The 24,899-nt window shown below is 34.5% G+C and overlaps 3 protein-coding genes across 3 annotated transcripts; 2 read left to right on the top strand and 1 right to left on the bottom strand.

Annotated features, from left to right (window-relative positions):
• Window positions 1–707: 707 nt before the first annotated feature.
• On the top strand, window positions 708–9,420 carry LOC134650353 (GTP-binding protein Di-Ras2). Its single transcript, XM_063505315.1, has 4 exons — window positions 708–1,076; window positions 3,282–3,377; window positions 7,626–7,886; window positions 8,841–9,420. The coding sequence occupies exons 1-4, from the start codon at window positions 939–941 to the stop codon at window positions 8,973–8,975; spliced, it is 630 nt and encodes a 209-aa protein (XP_063361385.1). The 5' UTR covers window positions 708–938; the 3' UTR covers window positions 8,976–9,420.
• A 7,938-nt stretch (window positions 9,421–17,358) lies between these two features.
• Window positions 17,359–20,596, bottom strand: LOC134650220 (uncharacterized). Its single transcript, XM_063505162.1, has 5 exons — window positions 20,320–20,596; window positions 19,450–19,671; window positions 18,889–19,026; window positions 18,365–18,584; window positions 17,359–17,955 (listed from the first exon to the last, which is right to left on the bottom strand). The coding sequence occupies exons 1-5, from the start codon at window positions 20,566–20,568 to the stop codon at window positions 17,423–17,425; spliced, it is 1,362 nt and encodes a 453-aa protein (XP_063361232.1). The 5' UTR covers window positions 20,569–20,596; the 3' UTR covers window positions 17,359–17,422.
• A 682-nt stretch (window positions 20,597–21,278) lies between these two features.
• Window positions 21,279–22,674, top strand: LOC134650578 (integrator complex subunit 12). The gene is made up of 2 exons (XM_063505531.1): window positions 21,279–21,741; window positions 22,302–22,674. The coding sequence occupies exons 1-2, from the start codon at window positions 21,313–21,315 to the stop codon at window positions 22,581–22,583; spliced, it is 711 nt and encodes a 236-aa protein (XP_063361601.1). The 5' UTR covers window positions 21,279–21,312; the 3' UTR covers window positions 22,584–22,674.
• Window positions 22,675–24,899: the final 2,225 nt, after the last annotated feature.

Below are 24,899 nucleotides of genomic sequence, written 5' to 3' on the forward strand. Positions count from 1 at the left end.
ATTATGGTATTTATATTCGACTTATTTTTATTATGTCCAACGTGTAATATTAGGGGATTTGCGAGTTGTTAATAATATTTACAAAATCATTAATATAGCTGGTCAACCAAATCTTGTCAGTAAAAAAGGCGCGAAATTCAAATTTTCTAGAGTCTGTGCCGAAAGAGAAGAGTCGTGAAATGTAGGGGAGCCCATACATTCTACGACTCTTCTCTTTCCGCATAGACCCTATGGGACGATATCCCTTCGCGCCTACATTTTTCAAATTTGCCGCCTTTTGCTACTGTTAAGATCTGGTTGACCAAGTATAAGTAACCGGAATAAGTCTGAAAAACGAGAACTTTCGTCTTCTTCCTCTTCTTCACTCAGAAAATTTTAAACACTTCCGGCGTCAAACTTCTAATAGTCACAGTGACAGCTGTGACATTTTCTGTGTAGTGTTTTTGTAAGTGAATAATCATTGATACATTTTGTATTTAACTTTAAAATTGTTATTTTTTTTTAATGTATTACAATGCTCAATTACGTAAAAAGACTCAATCCAAGTAATGAACAGAGCTTCTAAGTCCTTGTTAAAAAATCTGCGGCTCATTTTATTAGGGTTCCGTATTTTTATTACTACGCTGCGCTGACAACATTGAAGGAAGACGTCATTTTATTTCATTCGTGTGTGTGGTTTTGATGTGATTGTTTCGCTGCCTATGTAGTGTAGAAGTAAATTGGGCGTTGTTGGCTTTAGTGGTATACCTCAATGAAAAATACAAATCGTAAAAATGTGTTGTTTGGAAAGATGTAATTTACATTTACGTGGACACGAGCAGTAGTATACTCATTTGTGTTTGATACCTTACAATGAATTAAGTGTTACTTTTACGTAGTATACTTTTCCATTACACGTTTGATTGATTTTATGCAAGACTATTTAAAACATATAAGTAATGCCGGAGCAAAGTAACGATTATCGCGTTGTAGTTTTCGGTGCAGGCGGTGTGGGTAAAAGTTCGCTGGTACTACGTTTTGTAAAAGGCACGTTTAGAGAGTCATACATACCGACAATCGAGGACACGTATAGACAAGTAAGACAAGTTTTCTTAAAATAGAATCAAATTACCTGCATAATCGATAATTTTATTCTGTATGCTTAGTAGTGGCATCAGTGCTATTGTCTTTTTATGTTATTGTATTGTGCCAAATTGTATACTTATCTGTTTTGTTATTGTTTTTTTTTTCATTGTAAACTTGTAAAGGCTTACGTTTCACAGCCTGTAATAAATGATTAATAGCACCTCATCATCATCACTTTGGTAAAGTTAAAATTTCATATTCATTACAATATACTTGAAACTTTTATTTGGTGTCCGATGTAATTTTAGTATTTGGGATATACATTAGCCTGTATAGGATTATAAATATTGTGTGCCATACTTTTTTCATACAAACAGTTCACATGTTCAAAATAGTCATCAGTTAATTGTACTGGGTAAATCCACAGTAACTGGTATTACATAAAGAGTGGCAAGTTGCCAAACAATAGTTGTTTGTGGTGTAATTAATTATTAAATATCATATTGTTTGTGCACTAGGTACTAGATTTAAATCTCATAAAATTAAATTGGAAATAACTTGAATTGAAAATAACCATTACCGGGACTCAGCCCACAATAATATTCTGGTAATTGACATTATGAGACACAAGTTAGGTTTGTGCAGCATATGAATATTCTATTAAATTATTGATTTACTAGTAATTCAAATTGTGTCAGAATTAACATATTAATGGACTCTAAATACCGGGTGTCTGGTAATTTGACCTATTCCATAAAGGAGATAATATTCTAGAGCTCATTTGCAATGATTTAAGCCCACACAATTTGGGTTCTAAATTCAAGTTATTTGAGTTTAAACTTTAAAAAACTTTAGTTTTTTTTTAAGGCCTTTTGGTTAGACTAGTAATTGTTGGATAGCAGAAACGCATTTTTGCAATAGCTTATAAACAACTGATTACTTTAAATACATTTTTTGTTTTTGTACCACAATTATTAATTTAAATTATAAAATTAATATTTTAAAATTGTGACCCAGGAGACACAACCTATATCTATAGTGTCTGTGTCTATAGTATATTGTCTATAGTGGCCAAGATTTTACTATTTATGCTCCTGGCATTCAAAAGATTGATTTACCTTTAAGCTGAATATAAAATACGAGGATGTCATAGAAGAATATCCACATACTTACTGATTATTTTTTTATTATACAGCAATATGAAAATGCTACAACCTCGTAATTCATTATCTAAAGGAAATATTTTTTATTCTGTTGTATATATTTTTATTTGATTAAATGTGTTTGTGTAATTTTTATTTTATTATTTTCCTCGTCATTTAGACTATTCACATCATTATGTTAAGGTGAGTTTCATTAATTATGTTTTTATATTTAGAAAATAAAATGCACTTGGATGTATTTTTTATGATCCAAAATATGATTGTCTTATGGCAAACACTGTATGTATATTTGGTAACATAATTATTTATGTCGACCGTACAAGTTATAGACACATTTTAGACTGGTTCTGTAGCGTTCGACTCGCTGGCACTCAGTAACCGCAATTTCTTGTGTGGTCCCTACACAAGAAATTGCAAATTATATTTCCATTTGTTCAAATTGAATCTTATTGCAATTTCCATAGGAGTTGTAATTCAGGTAGTTTTAATGCAGGCAGTGGCACATGCTGATTTACTTAACAATAGACAATTGATAAGCCGTTCGGGGCCAGCTACAAATCGAACGACTATAACTTTACAGCAACTCAAAATGATGATGACTGTGCAGGTCACTTTCAGCATATTATTCCCCATCGCGCTCGCTGCTAACTACACTTGTTCGGCCTTGCGTCTCTGGAATTGATATTGTGCCAGGATGGCCAACTTGGCAAGCATTTCTATTACCATAGTTTACGATATTTATGGCCTTAACATTATTACATGACCTAATGCACTAATCGATGAAAGGTACATCAATAGTTCAATTTCAACAAAGCACTCTATTGCTCCGCCTGGATTACCACTTTGCGTGTGTTTAGATCATTAGATTCCATAAATAAAATACTCCCGTCGGTTTAAATACAAAAAGATATGCGGACTGTTACAAACTAAAAGTACACCCATTTGTGCTAGCCCTATTTTAGGGGTTCCATGCAATGGTTCCATGATACTGTTTAAGGTTTTACTTTAGTAGATTGTACATGTGACTTATTTAAACGCTTTGAAATGTTTCAGGTGATAAGTAGTAACAAGACAATATGCACGCTGCAAATAACGGATACGACGGGGTCGCATCAGTTTCCTGCGATGCAGAGGTTATCTATCAGCAAGGTAAATAGCGTTCCTTATGTAGGTACCATAATATAGGTACTTACCTTACTACCAGGGAGAAAAAAACAGAAAAGCATTGACATAGATATTATACGTCAATGGAGAAAAGAGATTTAGAGGGTTCAATCAAAATCTAAGATCCTATCTGGAAAATAGACAACAATGTGTAGAAATTAAATGCGTAAATGGTTTACATGAAACAGAGGTACACCAATCTGATTATAAATTTAACCATTATGGAGTTCCTCAAGGGAGTGTTTTGGGCCCACTACTATTTTTGGCCTATATTAATGATTTACCGAAAGTGACGTCCCATAAATGTATTCTATTCGCCGACGACATTTCGATTATTGTCACAAATAATAAGACTGACACTATATTAGATCATGAAATTAATGTAAACAACACTATAGCAGCCGTAATTAACTGGATGCAATATAATAATATGCAAGTAAATTTATCCAAGACTAATTATATGAATTTTAATAGCTTAAATTTGACATTGAATATTAATTATAATGGACATAACTTGGAAAATGCTAATGTTATAAAATTCTTAGGCTTGATAGTTGAGAGTGATTTAAAATGGAATGGACATATCGAACATGTATGTAACAAAATTAATCGATTTGTTTTTGTCATGAACAGACTGCGCATAACGGCAGATCAAAAAACAGCATTAATGGCCTATCACGGATATGTAGAATCAGTGCTTCGGTATGGACTGATTGTGTGGGGAAATGGGGTCGATGTTCAAAGGGCTTTCATCTGCCAAAAAAAATGTATTCGTGCCATATGTGGAGTGTGCCCAATGGCTTCTTGTAAACCTCTTTTCTCTGAATTAAATATTCTCCCTCTACCCTGTCTCTATGTGTTTGAAGTCTCTAAATTTGTAAAACTGAATATGAATTTGTTCAAGACAGCCAAAGAGGTGTTTCCTAGAAACACTAGGAATACAAATAGGCTTGTTGTACCTAAACAGCAAAAAACTGCTGCTTTTAAGAAAAACTGTTACTGTATGGGTGTCACCATATACAACCAGCTACCACAGCATATAAAAGATCTGCCATACACTAAATTTAAAACAGCGCTTTTTAAATGGCTACTGGCGAAAAATTTTTACTCCATTAATTAATTTATTGCACATAATAATGTATAAAATTAATTTTAGTCAAATTTATATTATTAATATTTTATTAGTTTTATTTATTACCAGGACATACTCAATTATTTTATTATCAATGGCTGGGACTGTATGTGTATATTGTAAAGTTAATTTATTGTGCGTTCTATTTTAGTTTAATTTAAGTTAATGTAGTTAGTAATTAAGTTAGTTTAAGGTAGTTGTATGTAGTACAAATTTAATGTATTATAAGGACCCATTTGCATGCTGTCAAAAACAGCTAAAAAGGCTTGGAAATGTAACTTTATACCAACTGTATGTAAAACCCTTTTTATGTGCAAATAAATGATTATGATTATGATTATGAAAAAAGACGGAGGAAATTAGAAAGAAAAAATGTATATCTTCATTATTATAATTTTTAAATACCGTAAAACACCCTAATCTCGCCTGTCAAGCCAAACATCGCCTAAATTAAAAATATTAAATTTTCTACTAAAATTGGTATCAAACGTGGCATATTTAACTACCATACCTATTGGGAAATTTATTTGTAGCAACACTGCTGTTACTTTTTTGTGTCTACCTTCAGCTTGTTCACTTTTAGAGTGTCTTAAAGAGTGTTAGGTGTGACAAAGATTTTTTTGCACGTGAATACTTCTGTCTCCAGCGGCACATGTTTAACAGGTGAGTCAACAAAATACTTCAATCTATAATCGAAATTTAATGATCTTTCGCATGAAATAATTAGTTTTCACGTATCCCTCGTAATTAAAAAGTTATCTTGTAATATGTCACCTGAGAGGTCAAAACGCCTTGTTCCTTCCAAATTTCGCCTACCCCTAGGGTTGTCACTTTAATGAAAAAAAATAGGAACTCGTTGCGTTTTTTTTTGTATTTCAAAATGTGTGACGTACTGTACAAAAACATGGCAAAAAAAACACAAAATAAAAACAACTTAAAATTACAATTAAACTAAATACAAACTAAAAACTATTCTAAAATAAAGCTAAGCTAAAATTAACCTAAATCTAAAAAAACTGGGACTCGCCCATGAAGGGTTCCGTATTTAGGGGATTTATGACGTATTAAAAAAACTACTTACTAGATCTCGTTCAAACCAATTTTCGGTGGAAGTTTGCATGGTAATGTACATCATATATTTTTTTTAAGTTTTATCATTCTCTTATTTTAGAAGTTACGGGGGGGGGGGGACACATTTTACCACTTTGGAAGTGTCTCTCGTGCAAACTATTCCGTTTAGAAAAAAATGATATTAGAAACCTCAATATCATTTTTGTCGACCTATCCATAGGTACCCCACACGTATGGGTTTGATGAAAAAAAAAATTTTTTGAGTTTCAGTTTTTAGTACCAATGGGGAACCCCCAAATGTATTGTTTTTTTTTTCTATTTTTGTGTGAAAATCTTAATGCGGTTCACAAAATACGTCTACTGACCAAGTTTCAACAGTATAGTTCTTATAGTTTCGGAAAAAAGTGGCTGTGACATACGGACGGACAGACGGACAGACAGACAAGACGAATCCATAACGGTCCTGATTGACTAATTTCAGAATGGCCGATTCACGTGTTTATTGTGTTGTGTTCAGGTCATTCTGAAATTTTAACTGAGTCATGTCATGTGGTGTTTTTGTTGACATTATTTTTTGAGTACCTAGACCATGCGTTTGTAAATGGATTATACAATAGTAGTTTATGCAACAGTGATATAATAAGGGTTCTTAAAATTCAAGGGTCGAAGTTACAAAACGAGACGTAGTCGAGTTTTGTAAAAAAAGACCCGAGAATTTTAAGAACCAATTATGAGCTGTTGCATACATTACTTTTTCTATGACAGCTGCAGCAAAAAAAAAAAAAAGTTATTATTAAAAAAAAAGAGTTATTATTTAAAAAAAATTGAGTTATTATTTAAAAAAAAAAGAGTTATTATTGTAAATGAAAACATACCTCTTTCAATCAAGATGATCGGAACTTGTATCTTTAAAAAAAATAAAGCAGTTGTATTATACTCATAAGATGACTGCTAGCAGTCATCTTATGAGCCTATAGACAAATCATTCAAATGACATTGCTTTAGATATCACTGTCAGTCATTTAATTGACACATTTAAGTGCTGGAGTAGAAAAAGTTATTTTCTTGTGTCGTGGTATTTTACATGATAACTTGAATCGTGATATAAAATATTTAGTTACTTATTGGGTCACTACAAACCTTTATTTTCGATCATGCACACTCAGTTGCAAAATTGCATGGACACTTGATTAGTACATGCAATTATGCAGCTTGATTTATCTATGTTTCACCTAACGTAAGCGGGATTTTTGTTAAGTACTTAATTAATATTACTCTTTAAATACATTTTGTGGTTGATTTTGAAATGATTTTTTTTCTCATACCTATATGATTTATGATATGAAAACCAAAAACCCTCTTTAATTGCGACAGTTGGTTAAAAACATGATTTTTGACAACCCTGAACGATCGTAGTAATATGTATGAAAACACGCTGGATGTCTTCCTATTTTCGCCTATGATGAAAATATGTGCGTAATAGGACCTTAATAACACCGGCGTACGATTCAATATAAATTACGTTAATCATACAGAGGGTAGAACTTAATTTTAATGGAATGTGCCTATGTTCAGTCATGTTTGATAGGGTAGGCGAAATTAGGCAAAAAGATGAAACTTCGCCTATTGTCTTTGAGCTCCTTTTTTAGGTATAATTATAGATACAATTGGGTTATTTTTAAATTAAATTTAGGTGTTATCATTATATATACCATTTAGATACTAGTGATGACACAATAAACATGTACCCTAAGAGGAAAATTCAAAAATATGTCAAAAAGTAGGCGAAAATAGGGTGTTTTACGGTAGGTATTGGTACTATTTGGTACATATTTTTATAATTTTTAGTTTTTCATATTATTTCTGACACTAAAAGGTCGGCATAAATCTACATTTGTATGTTTTTGATTGCGATTCTAATGCAGTTTCTCGTATAAATATGGAAAAAAATAGTTATTTAAGGAGCTAACGTAAACGGTAAAAACATTTTTTCTTACATAACTACGGTAACAGTCCATTATTTTTTTCAGGGCCACGCGTTCATATTAGTCTACTCCGTGAGCAGTAGACAGTCTCTAGAGGAGCTTAAGCCAATATGGCAGACGATAAAGGAGATAAAGGGCGCCGATCTGCCAAGTATCCCCGTGATGCTGGCAGCAAACAAGTGTGACGAAAGCCCAGAAATCAGAGAAGTTTCTGCGAGCGAGGGGCAGGCACAGGCACAAATGTGGGGCGTCTCCTTTATGGAAACATCTGCTAAAACGAATCATAACGTCACACAGCTTTTCCAGGCTAGTAAAACTGTTTTTTATTTAGAAACAAATAGTCTTATAAAACATGTAGGTAAGTAAGCTAAACAACTAGAATTTTTTATAATGTAGACCTATAGTTTCCTATATGCAAAACATATTTTGTAATAAACTTAATACTATGAAATGCTATCTGAGTAGGTATAACAACTGTAAAAAGTAACAAATAATGAGATAGCTTAACCTAACTTTCACACTAATTTAATAAAGAATAAACCTTCTTTTTAAATAACCCTAATGCCGGCTACACACGTAACTATAAATCGTAGCGATTAATCTGTGCAGTTCGATTTGCGCAGTTTTGTCTACCGTGTGTATGACAAATCGTTGTCGATTATCGTAACGATTTGTCATACACACAGCAGATAAAACTGCGCAAATCGGACTGCACATATTAATCGCTACGATTTATAGTTAACGTGTGTAGCCGGGGTAACGAACTGCCAAATATATCCGCGTTCATACACTTTTCATTATACAACCTGCAACCTGCTGTTATCTGATAAGGAAATCTACTCTTTTTGGGTGCACATACTCTTTAACAGTTTGTCATCATTGTTCATCTAAATCATCATCGAATATAAAATTCACTGGGAGTGAAATCAAATCAAAATTGAATGTTTTAAGCTCATATGCCGTTCCAGCTAGGCTTAGGCCTAGCCATATACTTGTAAGTTTTGCTTACGTAAGTAGGGAGACAGTTACACTACCTACAGAATGAGAGATGAATATTATTATCTCATTCTAACAAATAGCTTTGTCCCTACTTACGTAAGTAAAACTATAAATGTAAAAGTAAAACGTAAGGCCTTAAAATGTAAAGTAAAGGTTTCATTTTCACTTTGAAAAGTGACCCAGGAGACTTTTCCACTAGAGCACTTTAAATTTATATGACATATGTTTTGTAATAATAATGCTGTTGTATTCTAATTTCAGGAATTATTGAATATGGAAAAGAATAGGAACGTCTCCCTTCAAGTAGATGGCAAGGGAAAGAAAAAGAAAGACAAAGTAGTGAAAGACGGCGGCGAAGCTTCAGCGAGCGGAAGGGAAAAGTGCTGCGTCATGTAGTGTTACAGCGGGTAACCCTTCAGTTTGTTATGAGTAGGCCCATTACCTTATACCTAATTATTTATTCAGTCACATTAAATCTAGTCATTATTAATTCATATCTTGATAATTTCGCACGACATAGCATAATTATTGTAACGCATAATATAAATAACATTATAAGTACTATAATTATGCCTTTAAAATAATTATTAATAATAAAATATTGTGATGAAACTGGACAGTCATCAGAATGCATGTTTTGCTAATAATTAAAAAAATATTTACACTAGTTGACTTGTTTAATAATGACTGACGTGATTCATTAATAAAGAGATGAGGGGATATCCTGTAACGATGGTGTGAAAATACAACGAAATGAAGTCTATAAGGACTTGCTTTTAATTGATTTCATATCCCGAATAAAGTTAGTCTTTAATTATCCGATGCTAAAATATTGTGCAGTGATACGGCCTTTTTGTCATTTCTTCGTAAAGTTTTTTGTCCTATTTTTACTCTCTCTCTCTGAATTATTTTACTGCCTCTGCGGTATTTTAGTAAGAAGTGATGTCATGTTTTTTGAACTGTATCTTGTATAATATAACATGTGCTAACATTTATTATATCGCTCATTAGAGAACATGTTCTAATTATTATATAAAATCTGGTGATCTATTAAGGCCAATGTTACATTGGTTAAAGAAAGAACTGCCTAACTATATAATTTGAGTCTATTTACATACCTACTAGACCAAAAATGGAGTAGTTCCTAATGAAGTAGAAAAAAGCATATTGGAATATTTCCTGTGCCAAATTTTAGCCCAAACATAGAAAAATTAGCATTTGTACTTGGCATACAGCCATACATTAACGTCAAATAAATATACATATTTTCATTTTAAAAATTGCAAGCCAATTTTTTCACATTTCTTAGTATTTGTTATAACAAATTAGGGCAGAGGATATTGAAAGGATAAAGCTCTGGAAGAAAATCCTTCACTCTTGAATATTTTTTATATAATATTATACTGGATCAACCAAATCTTGTCAGTAGTAAAAGGCGGCAAATTTGAAAAATCGCGGGTTAGCAACACCGTGTTCGAATAATTCCAAAATCGCGTGTCATCTGTGTGTTATCTGTGGAATGTGGATCGTGAATGACAGCCATCATCTTATTGTTTACATTCTGAATCGTTTCTATTTCAAGAGAAATTTCTGCTATCACCATTAAATACCAAGATTATGCATAACCTCAAGCAAAGCTAAGGTGCCTACAATGTACAATCATGCTCGTTGACGGTAAACATTACTAAAATTTGAGGTTATGATAATTCACTCGAACTGACGTATGAAGGGCGGAAAAATAAACACGTTTTGGTTCGATGTACATTGCTGCTTTTCTTAGCGCAATTCTGCTCTTTGAGTGTTACATGGTGTTACCCTACTTTAATTTGCAGTACATTGCTACTGACAAGATTTGGTTGACGAACTATATCTATACTTACCATAAACCACTGCGCTGGCAAAAATCACTTTTCAAGCTTTCTAAATTATGTAAATTTAAGTTATAATAGTAAAAAAATATTTTCTTGAACTTATGTACCATGTATATCACCGTATATAGGTACCGTATACCGTATCGATTTCAAGTTTTTATAAATATAAAAGTATAATGGATCAACCAAATCTTGTCAGTAGTAAAAGGCGGCAAATTTGAAAAATCGCGGGTTAGCAACACTGTGTTCGAATAATTCCAAAATCGCGTGTCATCTGTGTGTTATCTGTGGAATGTGGATCGTGAATGACAGCCATCATCTTATTGTTTACATTCTGAATCGTTTCTATTTCAAGAGAAATTTCTGCTGTCACCATTAAATACCAAGATTATACATGACCTCAAGCAAAGCTAAGGTGCCTACAATGTACAATCATGCTCGTTGACGGTAAACATTACTAAAATTTGAGGTTATGATAATTCACTCGAACTGACGTATGAAGGGCGGAAAAATAAACACGTTTTGGTTTGATGTACATTGCTGCTTTTGTTAGCGCAATTCTGCTCTTTGAGTGTTACATGGTGTTACCCTACTTTAATTTGCAGTACATTGCTACTGACAAGATTTGCTTGACGCACTATATTTAAGTCATGGAGAATGAGGTACAGTATACATAATATATAAGTAGCATTTGCCTCGAAACGTAGCCGTCGCTAGTTAATAATGCACCTAATTTATCATTAACCAAAACATATCCAAATAGTCCAGTTTTAAAATATTATCTACCTAATGCACCACTCTCTCGTAAATTTAATTTACTCAAGTGGCCGTTGAATTTATTATTCGAAAATAGACCTTAGGAGCAACGCCTTTGCACGTATTTGTGCCCGAATCTTCAACGAATTGTTCGTATTGTATATTTTTTTGTATGTTGTGTTCACTCATATATTGCATGGTAAAAGTAGTACTAGTAGACTGGAACAATCTTAAAGTAAATATTGTCTAATCATAACATGATTCTTTATTTAATGGTAGGTGTTAGTTAATATGATGTTTTGCATTATACAAAAGTGGAGAAATGCTGTATCTATATATAATGTAAAGTTTTAGGTTTAGCATATACCCTTATATATAGCATATACCATTATGGTTTAATGTGAGTTATATTTTTATGTTATTCCGGATGATTTATATGTTTGTTTTAGTCACTATAAAAGAAGGTTTTTTTTATTTGTCTTATGGGAGTGATAATAAACACAAAGGAAACGAAATTAGACACGGTGTTAATGGCGGCCTGGCGGTAGTTAATATGTTTGGCGTGTATGGCACATATAGAATTTTGTACACTTATCATTTCATTTGTGCACGATATTAAGAATTTAGTTAATAAACAAGTTGCATTAATAATAAAAAGTTGTTAAATGCTGTGTTGTTATAGTCGGACCAAAGTTGTTTCATGTTAATTGATGTAAGTTATAACAACCTAATTTCATTTGGTGTCTAAACTTTAGTAAAGATACATCGGTTAAGGGTAATATTTTATACACCATCTCTCGTCTCTTTTATACTATGACTATACATGCTTTTTCTATTTTCATACAAATATTTCTACTTATGCTATATTTCTATTATCACTAACTATGACCTTTACCTCACTCCTTTTAAAATACTTCATTCCTGAAATAATCAGCTTACTATTTTCTTACATTGCTAAGTCCCACTGGGTCGATTAATCTTTTCTTTTTGTTGTTAACTCATTCGTTAGCCAGGAGACATCATTGACCATACAAGTAACATGCATTGTATTGGAGTTAATAAAATAAAATTGAAAACATCTAGGCACTGCAGACTGAAGCTATATCAGCTATTGATTTGCGATAGTACCTACTTACTGAAGTTATAAAACGGCTAGTATCAAACAAACTGCAACAAAGGTACTAAAACCTTGCAAATATCTTGCAATAGGCAATAAGTGTGACCCAAGAGACGACGAATACAAGAAAAACCGGCCAAGTGCGAGTCGGACTCGCGCACGGAGGCTTCCGCACCATCAACAAAAAACAAGCAAAAAAAACGGTCACCCATCCAAGTACTGACCCCGCCCGACGTTGCTTAACTTCGCTCAATAGGGTCCCGTTTTTACCCTTTGGGTACGGAACCCTAAAAAGTTGATTGCCCCCACAAAACGTTACGAAATAGTAAGCTTATTGGCTTAAAATAAGAGCTCATTCCTAAAATCCTAAGAAATTGTACCTATATCAGGCAAATTCTTTGTAATAAAACTACAGATCGATATTAAACTTTCGTGAGACATATTTTAAAATATTTACATCACAACGGTTACACTCACCTGTATTTAACACCAACACCGCTCACTTATTTTTAACATGTCGCCAATAGCGACTAAAATACAAATGACTAACCGTCTAATCCGAAATCCGATCTAAATATTAATAGCAAATCACTAATACTAATCTTCTTCAACCTGGCGTTTTCCCGGCCTAGCGCCAGCGCCAGGGTCCGCTTCCCTTTTCTTCTCCACTTTTCCCGGTCTTCGGCATTCTCAGGTGTTAGATTGTTCTCTTCCGTATTCCGCTATCCAGCCAGCGCTTATTAGGCCTACTGCGGCCGTGTGATGTAGGGCCTTGGACAAAAACCACAAACACTTATATTATTAAGCAATTTTTTTCAATTTCGTGTTTTCAGTAGTATCTGAATTGTGTAATACCTACACTTTTAAACACTTATTCGCTTATTAATCACAGTAATGCTAAATGCTTCTTTACTCTTCAAAATGGTGCAGACTTAATATTGAATGGCAATAAAATAATATTATAGTAGTTGCTAGAGATTTCGTCTAAGTAGAAACCCTGAATAAAGGCGTTTGTACCTTAAGAAGATATGAATGAAGCTTAAAAATATCTAGTTACCTACCTTGTGTCTAATGACGAAAAATGATGCTGTATCTTAAATTTAATTCCTTTATGAAACAATTCAAATACAATGTCTTCAACTACATATCCGACTAAAAAATATATTTACTATTTTTCATATTTCATAATGCAGGAGAGTCGACGATTTTAAATTAGACACTTAGTTATAAACGAAGTGATGTGACGTAACTGAATGCGTACCATAAATGTATCTAGTCCATAATACCTACGCTCTAGCAGTAGTTTAGAAGTAGAACTCGCCTCATTACTTATTCACAAAGAAGCTTGGCTAGGATAAAAGTGTTGCAACATTTGGCTTTACACGATAGAGTGAAGTGATGGTCTGTTTGTACATATTAAATATTGTTTTGTTACAACGTTGTATGTATTGTGGGGTTGCGAATGTTTGTTGACCAAACCGAAGATGATGATGTAGATCGTAAGATTCGTAAGTAATGTAACTGAGCAAAAAAAATGCTTTATTTCCCACGTAACTGACTAATCTTTAATTTCCTCAATGATGCTTAGAAAAATTACCAATTATTATATTTTTAAATCAATCTTGTGACACTTCTCACTAAGGCATACAGAAAATAAAACAGAAATTATAAAACTCTCATGTTTTTTTTTCATCATAACCAAATACCAAACCTTTATTATGTCCTATAGCCTGTAAATACCTATCAATACAACTTTATCCATTAACTTAAAATGTTTAATATTTAGACCAAACGATAAATGGTATCGTGCCACAATCCTTTTAAGAAGGCAGGCTTTTGATTGCTATTCGCAAATCTAAATGTAAGCACTCAAGCAGAGCTTTTGGTGTCGTTAGTGAAATTACACAATGTAAAATGATGACAAAAATTATATTGACTAGGACTTTATTAAAAAATAAAAAAGTTTACAAGGAATAAGTGAATCAGCAAGTTACAATATAACATTCGATTAGATATGTAAGGGCTGAAAAAAGAGCTAAATGATAGTTTGATTGGAAAATTATTAAGTTTCAGATAAACGTTACTAAATTATTAACGTTCATCTGAAATGGTGCATGCAGTTTTTTTTCAAGTTTATTCTGTTCATTAAGTCGGGAGTTGAGAACGTTAGATGTTAGATTAGATTCTTGGTGCGTCCAAGTCCAACGAATGCTCGGCTCGCGGCTGCATGTGTGCATTACGTGATAAGGTCGATTCCGTGCAAGAAGCCATTCAAACTTACATTTTGGCATCAAAATGATATTCAACTGATGTTATTTTGTTCTCATTCACCTGTGCCGCCTGTGCGTCTCGCTCGCGCTAATACAAGTAGGTACGATGCGCGCACGCAGAGCGTGAGCGGCACATTTAAGGGGTCATTCTTCAAAATCGGATTATTGGCGGCCCTATATTTTAATGCCATAGGTGCTTTCTTCCTCTGGACGCAGACAATTTATCGTTTGAAAAAGCGGCCAAGTGCGAGTCGGACTCGCCCATGAAGGGTTCCGTATTTAGGCGATTTAAGACGTATAAAAAAAAAACTACTTACTAGATCTCGTTCAAACCAATTTTCGGTGGAAGTTTACATGGTAATGTACATCATATATTTTTTTTAGTTTTATCATTCTCTTATTTTAGAAGTTACAGGGGGGGAGGGACGGTTTACTAATGAATGGGCCAAAAACGTTTCCCAAAGTATCACATCCCAAACTATGTTTCCCAAATTATCATTTCCCAAAAAAATGTTTGGCAAAACAACTTATCGCATTTTTTCAGTTAGCAATAGTCTTTTTTGGCAAGTTATTGTTTAGCAAATAATTACTTGGTCAAGTTTCATTTTATCAAGTATTATTTAGTCAAATGTATCATTAAGCATAACTTACATGTCCCAAAATATTACATGGCATACAATTTACATACCAATAATAGAGGGCAGTAATTTTATTTTTGCTTTCATTTGAAATACTTTATCCCGGTTTTTTTTATCATTTTGGTTATGTTTTATGCAAACGGATGTAATTTGTTGAACCATGAATTCTATGCATTTCGCTCTTACTGACATATTAGTGCGAGCGAGATGTAGGTACTATAGAAAGTAAATTACATGGTTACGTATATGTCAGTGTTGACACTGTCAGTGACTCATGGTTCGGGGTACTGAATGGTAACCGTAAAGTTCCAATTTTAAAAGACACGTATTTAACCGGTCAACTAATTAATCGAATTTGGGTAGTTTAAATAAATAGAAATGGCTACTAAAATTAATAGTTTGGCAACAAAAATGGAGCCTTAAAATATATCAATATGAATTATGAGTTGTATTTTAATGCCGTTACAGGTTTTGATTATTTTTAGGCAGGTACCAAGTATTTATTTGGCAACTGAATTAATATATTGGAGACCATTTATGAAGCACATTTAAAAAAGAAAACGGCTATCTATTAATTAAAAAATTAAGTTCTTTTAAAATATTTTGTTTGGTCATTACACGGTCAACCTTACACGCTCCTCCTCGCTTCGCTCGTCGTCGCACCTATCAGTTGACTCTAGCAGAACACAGTGGTAACTATTGAAATAAGTAATTAAAAATTTAAAGATCTAATGGTATGACATTTTGATGATTAAAAATTTTAAAAACATAGTAATTTTTTTGGTACTGCATTGTACCTACCTACTATAACTTAATTTATGAAGATTACCCCCAATCTGCATTACACAGAACTGTGATTTTTTGTATTATTTCCAGTTAGAATCACGAGCTCTTTCGACCCTAATACGAGAAAAAATGTGTCCCCAAAATTTCATACAAATGCAGCAAAAACGAACGAATGAATTTAGGTTCAAATTTAAATAGTGATGCCTATTTGCCAAATTTGCGAAGTAACAATTTGAGCAAACATCTTTTTGGAATATAATATTAGCCAATAAAAAACGTTTGCTAAATAAGTTTTTGTCCTAATAACATTTGACAAAGTAAAATCATGCCAAATGATAATTTGACCAAATAAGTTATTGCGAAATGCAACTTTGCTAAAGGTTCCTTTGGGAAATGAAACTACTGCGATAAGTTTGTTGGGAAGTGAAATTTGGCGAATTGTATTTGGGCCAAACGGAAGTACACCGGGGAGGGACACACATTTTACCACGTTGGAAGTGTCTCTCGCGCAAACTATTCAGTTTAGAAAAAAATGATATTAGAAACCTCAATATCATTTTTGAAGACCTATCCATAGATACCCCACACGTATGGGTTTGATGAAAAAAACATTTTTGAGTTTCAGTTCGAAGTATGGGGAACCCCAAAAATTTATTGTTTTTTTTCTATTTTTGTGTGAAAACCTTAATGCGGTTCACAGAATACATCTACTTACCAAGTTTCAACAGTATAGTTCTTATAGTTTCGGAGAAAAGTGGCTGTGACATACGGACGGACAGACACACGGACAGACAGACAGACATGACGAATCTATAAGGGTTCCGTTTTTTGCCATTTGGCTACGGAACCCTAAAAATGACCCTGTAAGACTGTACACACCTTTATATTATGAAAATGACAATAAATATATGCTACTTGCAAGCACAACAGTCTCCTTTTTAGCTTTTATCCGTAAAAAGTTAGCTACAATTAGAAATGCAAAAAAGTGCACTTCATACTACATTTTATTCAAAAATAAACCTAGTCATTATTTACATATCACTGGTAAAAAGCAAACATAAATAACGATTCAATTATAATTAAAAAATATCACAGAGTTAGTCGAACATAATTGTTTTATTCCTGCCTTATTCTACAACACAGGGCCGTACGTAGCTAGAGTTGAATTTTAAAGTAGGATACCTGTAGACCCTGTAGTATGGTCCTGGAAAAAAATGTTACCTATTACTTGATCTGTTTTTAATGTTTTTATATGTATTATCCGGTAAAAAAAAATCCGTCTACATTTTTTATTAGTTGATGGTATTTCCCCGTCTCCTACGGCCCTGTTCATATTATAATATCAAATTGAATTTGATTCCCACATAACATAACTTCTATTTCGGCTCATTTCGGTCCATGCATTTTAAAAGGCATCACCACTGCCATCGTTTATTAATCTTGTATTCCCATCATTTCTTTTTCTAACTCCAGAATCTGTTGTAGATGGTTCGAAATCATGATTGCAAAATTTATAATCATGCAATCGTCCAGTACTAGAAGACCTCTTTAAAGAAGTTGTTAGTATTGTTCCATTAGTAACATGAAGAGGTCTTGCAGCCTGGATTCGTGGGATTTGAGTAGAACTTGTATTATTAATTTGTGCACTAGTAAGTGCCCGCGTACATACATCTAATATCCTATCTAGGGTGGCGCTGCTTATCCGATCTCCGCCACCATCTATGCTAGGTATTTGATTACCACTTACGTTACTTATATTAGTCCTACCACGTTTTTCATTTACGCCAATGCTAAACAAACCACATAGAAAACTAAGATTAAAGGGAATGTTAAGTATATAGGTAAATACTATCATCACAAGAAGAACAACTAATATAACAGTAAAAGCTACAGTTAATAAACCTGTCATTATCACATTCAGGGGAAACCACATGCCATCTGAAAACAAAAGAAAGCTTACATTATTAAGATTAGTTCAAGCTGTAATTATTTTTTATTCCACAAAAGCCGATTCTGCTATTACTTTCAAATGTTCAGCGTGACTCAGTGGACATTAATAATATAATACGTATTGAATTTGTCCATTGGGTAACATATTCTATAGCAAGTTATTATAGAGAGAGCAATCAAATTGTGATTAAGATCATTAATAAACATACTATATGTCACGTTATCTGTGAATCGGAACCAGAACCTTATTGCCGATAGCGCTTCCGCCATTATTAACGCTGCTCCGATATAAATCTAATGCCGCACACCGCAGTGCGGCGTAAGCGTCATCGACAATAAGGTCCCTTCTCATAAATAATGCCACATTAAAATATTTCTTTAATATTTGAATTCTTACCTGTTATCCCATGAATTATTGTCTGAACCGTGGCACTTATAGTGATCATGGGCTCAGATATAATTGTAGTAAACATCCTCACACCTATTTTCAAGGGGTTCATATATTTCAAGAACTTGATAGGGTCGGGAGGTGGCACATCACAGGTGGATGACCAGAAATACCATTTACATTTATTAATTGCTGACATGTAACGGTCAAATTCGTGTTGCTCGGCTTCCTGCAATCAAAACATCATCAAATATTTTTTGATGAATAATGTCTCCTGGGTCACTATTGGAAACTATGTTATTTTTTAAGTACCAACCAAAGCATTAATTTTAATTCCTCACTTTTGATGAAACATTTATGAGGAGTTCTAAGTTCTAAGGATGTTTTTACTGTATTTGTGATTATTTTGGAAGAAGTTTTGTTCGACCAAAAAACCGAACATAAACTACCTAACACCAAAAAACATAAAATTAAAAAAGCATCAGTTAGTATTTTACCTATGAGACAGACCAAAAAAAGGATGGGAAACTTACTTTGTATGAAACAAATACTTCATATAAATAGAGTGCAATAAAAACAATAATCTTGAAGTGTTTATGGGACATATGATTCCACAGCCACATCATTGCACCGGCAGCTGATAATATTCCAAACGCCATTGTGATTTCCATCTGAAAAATTAAAACACAAAAAATTAAAAAACTATAATACTATGGTCACTTAAATCATAGAGAAAAAAATACATAGATTGCTCACTCCATACATCAGTTTTAGTACCAAAAAGACTATTAGCATCTAGCATTGAGTAGCGGAACTATCAGTACTGCTACTTGATAATAGATGTAGCAGTACTGATAGTTCCGCTACTCGATGCTAGATGTAGACACTGAAATTAATAGTCTAACTGATGTATGGAGTGAGCACTCTTGTCTTACTATATTTCTCTATGCTTAAATTTAAAATATATGGTATATATGGATGCAATGGTAAATGAGGTGTGATGCATTAAAGGTCATTTAACTAAACTTTTTTTCATTTTGCATCAAGGATCTACAAAATAAGTTTGTAAGAAATCTAGTAAACCTTAATATTACCTTATATTCCACCAAATAAAATTGTATGTAATCATTCCATGCCATGACGATTCTTTCTGAAACACTAGGCTTATAAATGGCATTCTCCACATATCCCACAGAGCGACGGAATATTTCCTCAGATAGAGCTACATTTGGATTGAGGTAATCATTTAAAGTGGTCCATTGACTCTCGTCAAATCGCATTTGAACTGAAACTTCAACTGAGTTGTCTTCGTTTTTCTGTAAAAATTAAAATTAAAATTAGATAATAATGTATGGTAACAAAAACTTACTTTGAGCAGGCGTGGCTCACTCCGTGATTTCGTCGCTTTGCTACAGGTAGCTAAAAGTACATCCATTCCGCCCCAATTTTGGGGAAAGCCATAAGCTGCGTGGCCATATCTGTGCTGATCGTAACAGACGCGTTTTGTTATACTACGTTTTTTTAGGATTAGAAATTTGGTAAACAATCTTGATGTGTCTTTTAATTGAAAAACACTTTTTATAAATCAATAACTATTACTTATGAAAGCAGAAGACTATAAAAGATCGTATTAGATTCATAATTGTTACATATTTACCGTAACTTATTTTTAAAATGTGTTTTTCAATTAAAAGACACATCAAGATTGTTTACCAAATTTCTAATCATAAAAAAAAACGAAGTATAGAGAGCGAGTCTTCTGTACTTAGTACTATTATTTATTCTGTGCTTTGAGGCCAAACAAAGAATTTAACAGAGTCAAACGTAGACGTGAGGCACACTATGCCGTCAAACAGAACAATAACCTTGTATTAAGAAAGAAGTGGAGAAGTGATACGTTTAATATTTCAGAAGTATTTTTGCAGTGTTCGGTACATTGTTTCAACAGAAAAGTCACAACTTACTTTATAATTCCCTCCTTTTAATATAATGGCTAGCATTCGTTTAAAGAACCAGTCTCTCATCCCTGTACTTGCGGATTCTGTAGTCCTAACCTGAGGCAAAGACATCCTCAGATCAGGTGTAACATCAATATTTTCCTTTTGTTGAAGTATTGCGTCATTTTTGTTGTGCCAAGGATCCGGTCCCTCTTGTTGTACAGTTTCAAGTGGGTAACAACACATACACATCGTTATTAACAATGTTATCTTCATTTTTAATTAGAAGTTTACACCAATTATATTCTGTATATATTCTGGAGTTTATTTTTTGAAATGACGTTTGTTTAGTTTGACATATGTTCGTTTAAAGCCCTTGCTACACGGTCGCCGACAAGCCTTCTAACCGTCTGACCTTGGTCTGACCTTGGTCAGTTTTGGTCAAATTTTGTTGGAAACAACTGTCTACACGGTCCGTCCAGACCAAGGCCACGCGGTCTGAGGGGCTTGTCGGCGACCGTGTAGCAAGGGCTTAAGGCTAACCAATAGGCTAACCCACTGTAATTTTCTGTACAAAACAGTCTGCCGATTTTTGCGGGGGAGGGGAACGTCAAATGTATGCGTAACGTAAAAATAGCCATGTCAGATAAACGTCAGTCCATACATTGTGTATGACCGTTGGCCGCCTATTTTCGACAGAGGGGAAAGCCTGTTAATGGCTACTCCGTTTAGTTGTATCCTCCAAGCTTCTCCGTTTGATTATATCCTCCAAGTTCAATATTGATACATACTGACTTGTTATATCCTTAAAATATTTAACTTATAATTTTCTCCGTTTTATTACGATGCTTAAATAGATTGACTATGTGAAGTTGACATTGTATTGTCATTGTCACATTTGATTTGACAAATGACAATTTAATTTAACAGCGGCGAGAGATGGGCGAGAGTCGGCTAATCGGCTAAGGCAACATTGAATATTATAATTATCCAAAGTACAATACAAGAGTTTCAGACGAAATGTCTTCAATTGATTTTGATCCATCTATAAAACTGTGCTTAAAGCACTTACACTCCAGTGCCTCAGATTCGACAGAGCAACTCCGGCTAACCCTCGACGATATCATTCGTCAGACGTACGGCAGCGCAAAAACGTTAGCCAATACGTTGCCTAAGAAGTATTTGAATGAGGAAAAATTAGAATCGCCTCGGATGGCGAAGCATAAGAGTGAGAAAGCGTCGAGTTCGAAGACGGTGCCTATACCGCAGCAGAGTCCGCAACAACTGCAGATTCCGGAGCGGGAGAACGACGATGGGTCGGTGATGGACGGGGAGCTGGCCTTCGACCTGCTGGAGGAGGATCTGACGTGCGCGGTGTGCCGGCAGATCGCCGTGCAGGCGGGGAACAGGCTGGTGGAGTGTGAGGCTTGCCATGCACTCTATCATCAGGTAATTATAAAAAACATGCAGTTAACATGCCTGTTTGTTGCTTTTTGTGTATGTCGGCGGCCGATCGTAAGATCAGGCAGATCGTAATGTTCCTGTGTAATGTTTTGACGATAGTGACATTAAACCAATATATAGGTAGGATAGGTTCGTTAGGTTGCTTTAGATGCCCGAAGGGCAAACTGCCCAGAAATAGGAGGCCCGCGTAGCGGGGCTCCGTCGACTCAGGGAACGGGTTAAAGATTTTCACGTTTCACGATATGCCTGATCTTACGATCGGCCGCCGACATGTACATAAATGTTTTAGGTTTAAGACTGAAAAAATCTGATAATTGGAATACTTTTGTCATTAAGAAATATTAAGTTCAATTCATCTGATAAACCATAAGTGTCTGGTCACCTTGACTGTAACGTTCAGTGCAAAGTTTGTTAAAATTTAAGCATAAGATATGTTTTATTCCATTATTCCTTAAAACAAGGATTTTAACTGTAGGTTCTTTTATTTCTTCCACAACTATTTATTATCCACAAAGTACCATAATAATTTTGTGAATTTGTTCCAGGATTGTCATAAGCCCGTAATCAGTGACAATGATGTCAGCGCAAGTTGGCAGTGTGCCTCCTGCCTCGCATCCCAAGGCTTCGTCACCAGCTACACCAAGATATCATCAGCCTCCAAATCACCCACCCATGTCTCCGGATCCACCACACCGGTGAAGATCTCTTCAGGAAGTTCATCGTCTAAGGTTGTCACTCCTAATATAAATATAATTTCGGCTGACAAGAGACTGCAGATTATGAAGAAGAAAGCAGCAAAGCAACATGAAAAGAAGAAACATAAGTGAAGCAGTTTGATTTAGCTGAATGCATGTAAGATATTGTTTCTTGAAGATCTATGTCCAGTGTGCACAGTTGATTATTGTGAACATAAAAGTAACTATGTTGTACTTCTTAAAATTAAAACATTAAAATTTAAACTTGTATTTATAATAAGGTATCATAATATATTATTGCTAAAATAGTTCTTTTTAACTTTGGCCAAGTCATCTGAAATAATACCTGCTAGGTTAAAGGTCACAAATAGATATACATGTTTAAAAATTGATATATGTTTGTGACAGTTACATATGTTTGCTAGATAGAACCAAACTGGGGGAACTCACAGATCTTCATATTTATTCACATGTAAATATATATCAGAGACCATAAAGTGTAATACTACATATTATGTAGTAGTACTTACAATACCCGAAGTCACCCAGGGACAATCTAGGAGGATTGCCTCAAACCCACAATTCCATTATTATATCCGTGTCTATGGATTAAGAACATAAAATCTTTGTTTGGCACAAAAATCGATAAGACTCAAAAATCTCAAAACAAGAAAGCACTTATGATGTTAAAAACTTTGTAGGTAAATATTCTATTAAATGCCATACGGTTGGTTAGTGGATGTACCCTCGTCTTTTAGCAATGGTTAAAGTATTCCTTCAACTGGTTTCTATGAACTTGATTTTTTAACCTTTTGACCGCCACAGTCGGCTGTGGGCGGCATCAGAAAGTCTTGCCAACGACGGCTACAGCCGACAACTTCGCCAATGCAATAGGGACGTACGCGGGACCTAAAGATCATGATTGTGATCGCCTGGCGTCGGGGGCACGGCATATTCCTTCGCCGTCTGGCGTTCAAAAGGTTAGGAAAGATTTGATTGGTTTCGGGCGTGGCTAGGGTGTGACAATGATGATTTTAACTCACATTTATAGACGGGTCTATTGGGTCTATAAATGTGAGTTAATATGTGTTCAAAACGCGAAAGTTTTAAATATTATATTATACTGATGATTTTACTGCATTTAACGCGAACGAACTACTCGATCGGCCGAGGTTAGCTGACGACGTCTGAACACAATTTGCGGGAAACCAATATACTGGAAGCGTATAACGTATAAGTCGTCGGTGCCGAGCAACGAAAAGGTTGTGTACAACCAGTGTCTTATGTCTTTTCGCAGCTCAAGGATATTTGAAAAGTAAGTACATAGGTACGCAAATAACTAAACAATAAAAATAATCTTTGAATAAATGTCATATACTAAGAAAAAGTGACCAAGGCCTCCAGTGCCCCAGGCTGGAATCGAACCAGCGTCCTCTGCTATCGCGGCAGGTGCCTGAGCCGTTCGGCCACTGGGCCACAGCGGCATAGGTCGAATTTTCTGGATCATCTCAGGTGGTATCACCTGAGATGATCCAGTTAGAAAGGTCGAACCATACTGTTCTACCTTAGAGGTGGCCAGGGGGCGCCATAAGCCTTCAGTAAGAAGTGCATATACTTGGAAAAATTCGACCTATGCCGCTGTGGCCCAGTGGCCGAATGGCTCAGGCACCTGCCGCGATAGCAGAGGACGCTGGTTCGATTCCAGCCTGGGGCACTGGAGGCCTTGGTCACTTTTTCTTAGTATATGACATTTATTCAAAGTTTATAATTTATAGTAGTGTGTCTACTTGAAATAAAAACAAATTAAAATATTTTCTGAAAATAATTTAATTTGTTCTAATACAATAAAAATAATATTTAAAGTCATAGTCTACGATTGACGATTCTCGCGGCGTTGTATGGGGGCTGACAGTCATCTTTGCGAGTATTTACTTACTATTAGACCAGTGGTTCCTAACCTTTTCAGTCCGGTCACCCCTATGACTAACTAGGGAACCTGATTTTACCTCTCCTCCCAATGGTAATAAAAAATAAAACGTGTACGTTTGTTGTATTGTTATATTTAGGTTAGCTTATTACCCCCATAAAATACCAGTTTTACCCCCACGGGGGTAATTACCCCCAGGTTAGGAACCACTGTATTAAACTCTGCTGATACCTAATATATAGTTAGATTTGATCGCGAAGTAAAGATACTCGTATATTTATAGAATAGATATTAAATTCCTGGGGGTTTACAGGAAAGTGATGTAGGTCCATTTTACTTTTTATCGAAAACTAACAACCCAAGGGTTGGGTTATTTCGACTCAGAATCACGAGGACTAATATTTATTAAATGAAAATTGAAAATTTATTAAATGAAAAAAAAAAATGTCTCAGTTTTTCATACAAATTTTGGAAGTCTGTTGTGATTGTGACGGTTCATGTATGGAGGGTAGAGCCGGTAG

Source organism: Cydia amplana, chromosome 8 (assembly GCF_948474715.1).
Source record: "Cydia amplana chromosome 8, ilCydAmpl1.1, whole genome shotgun sequence".
Classification (NCBI taxonomy): Eukaryota; Metazoa; Arthropoda; class Insecta; order Lepidoptera; family Tortricidae; genus Cydia; species Cydia amplana.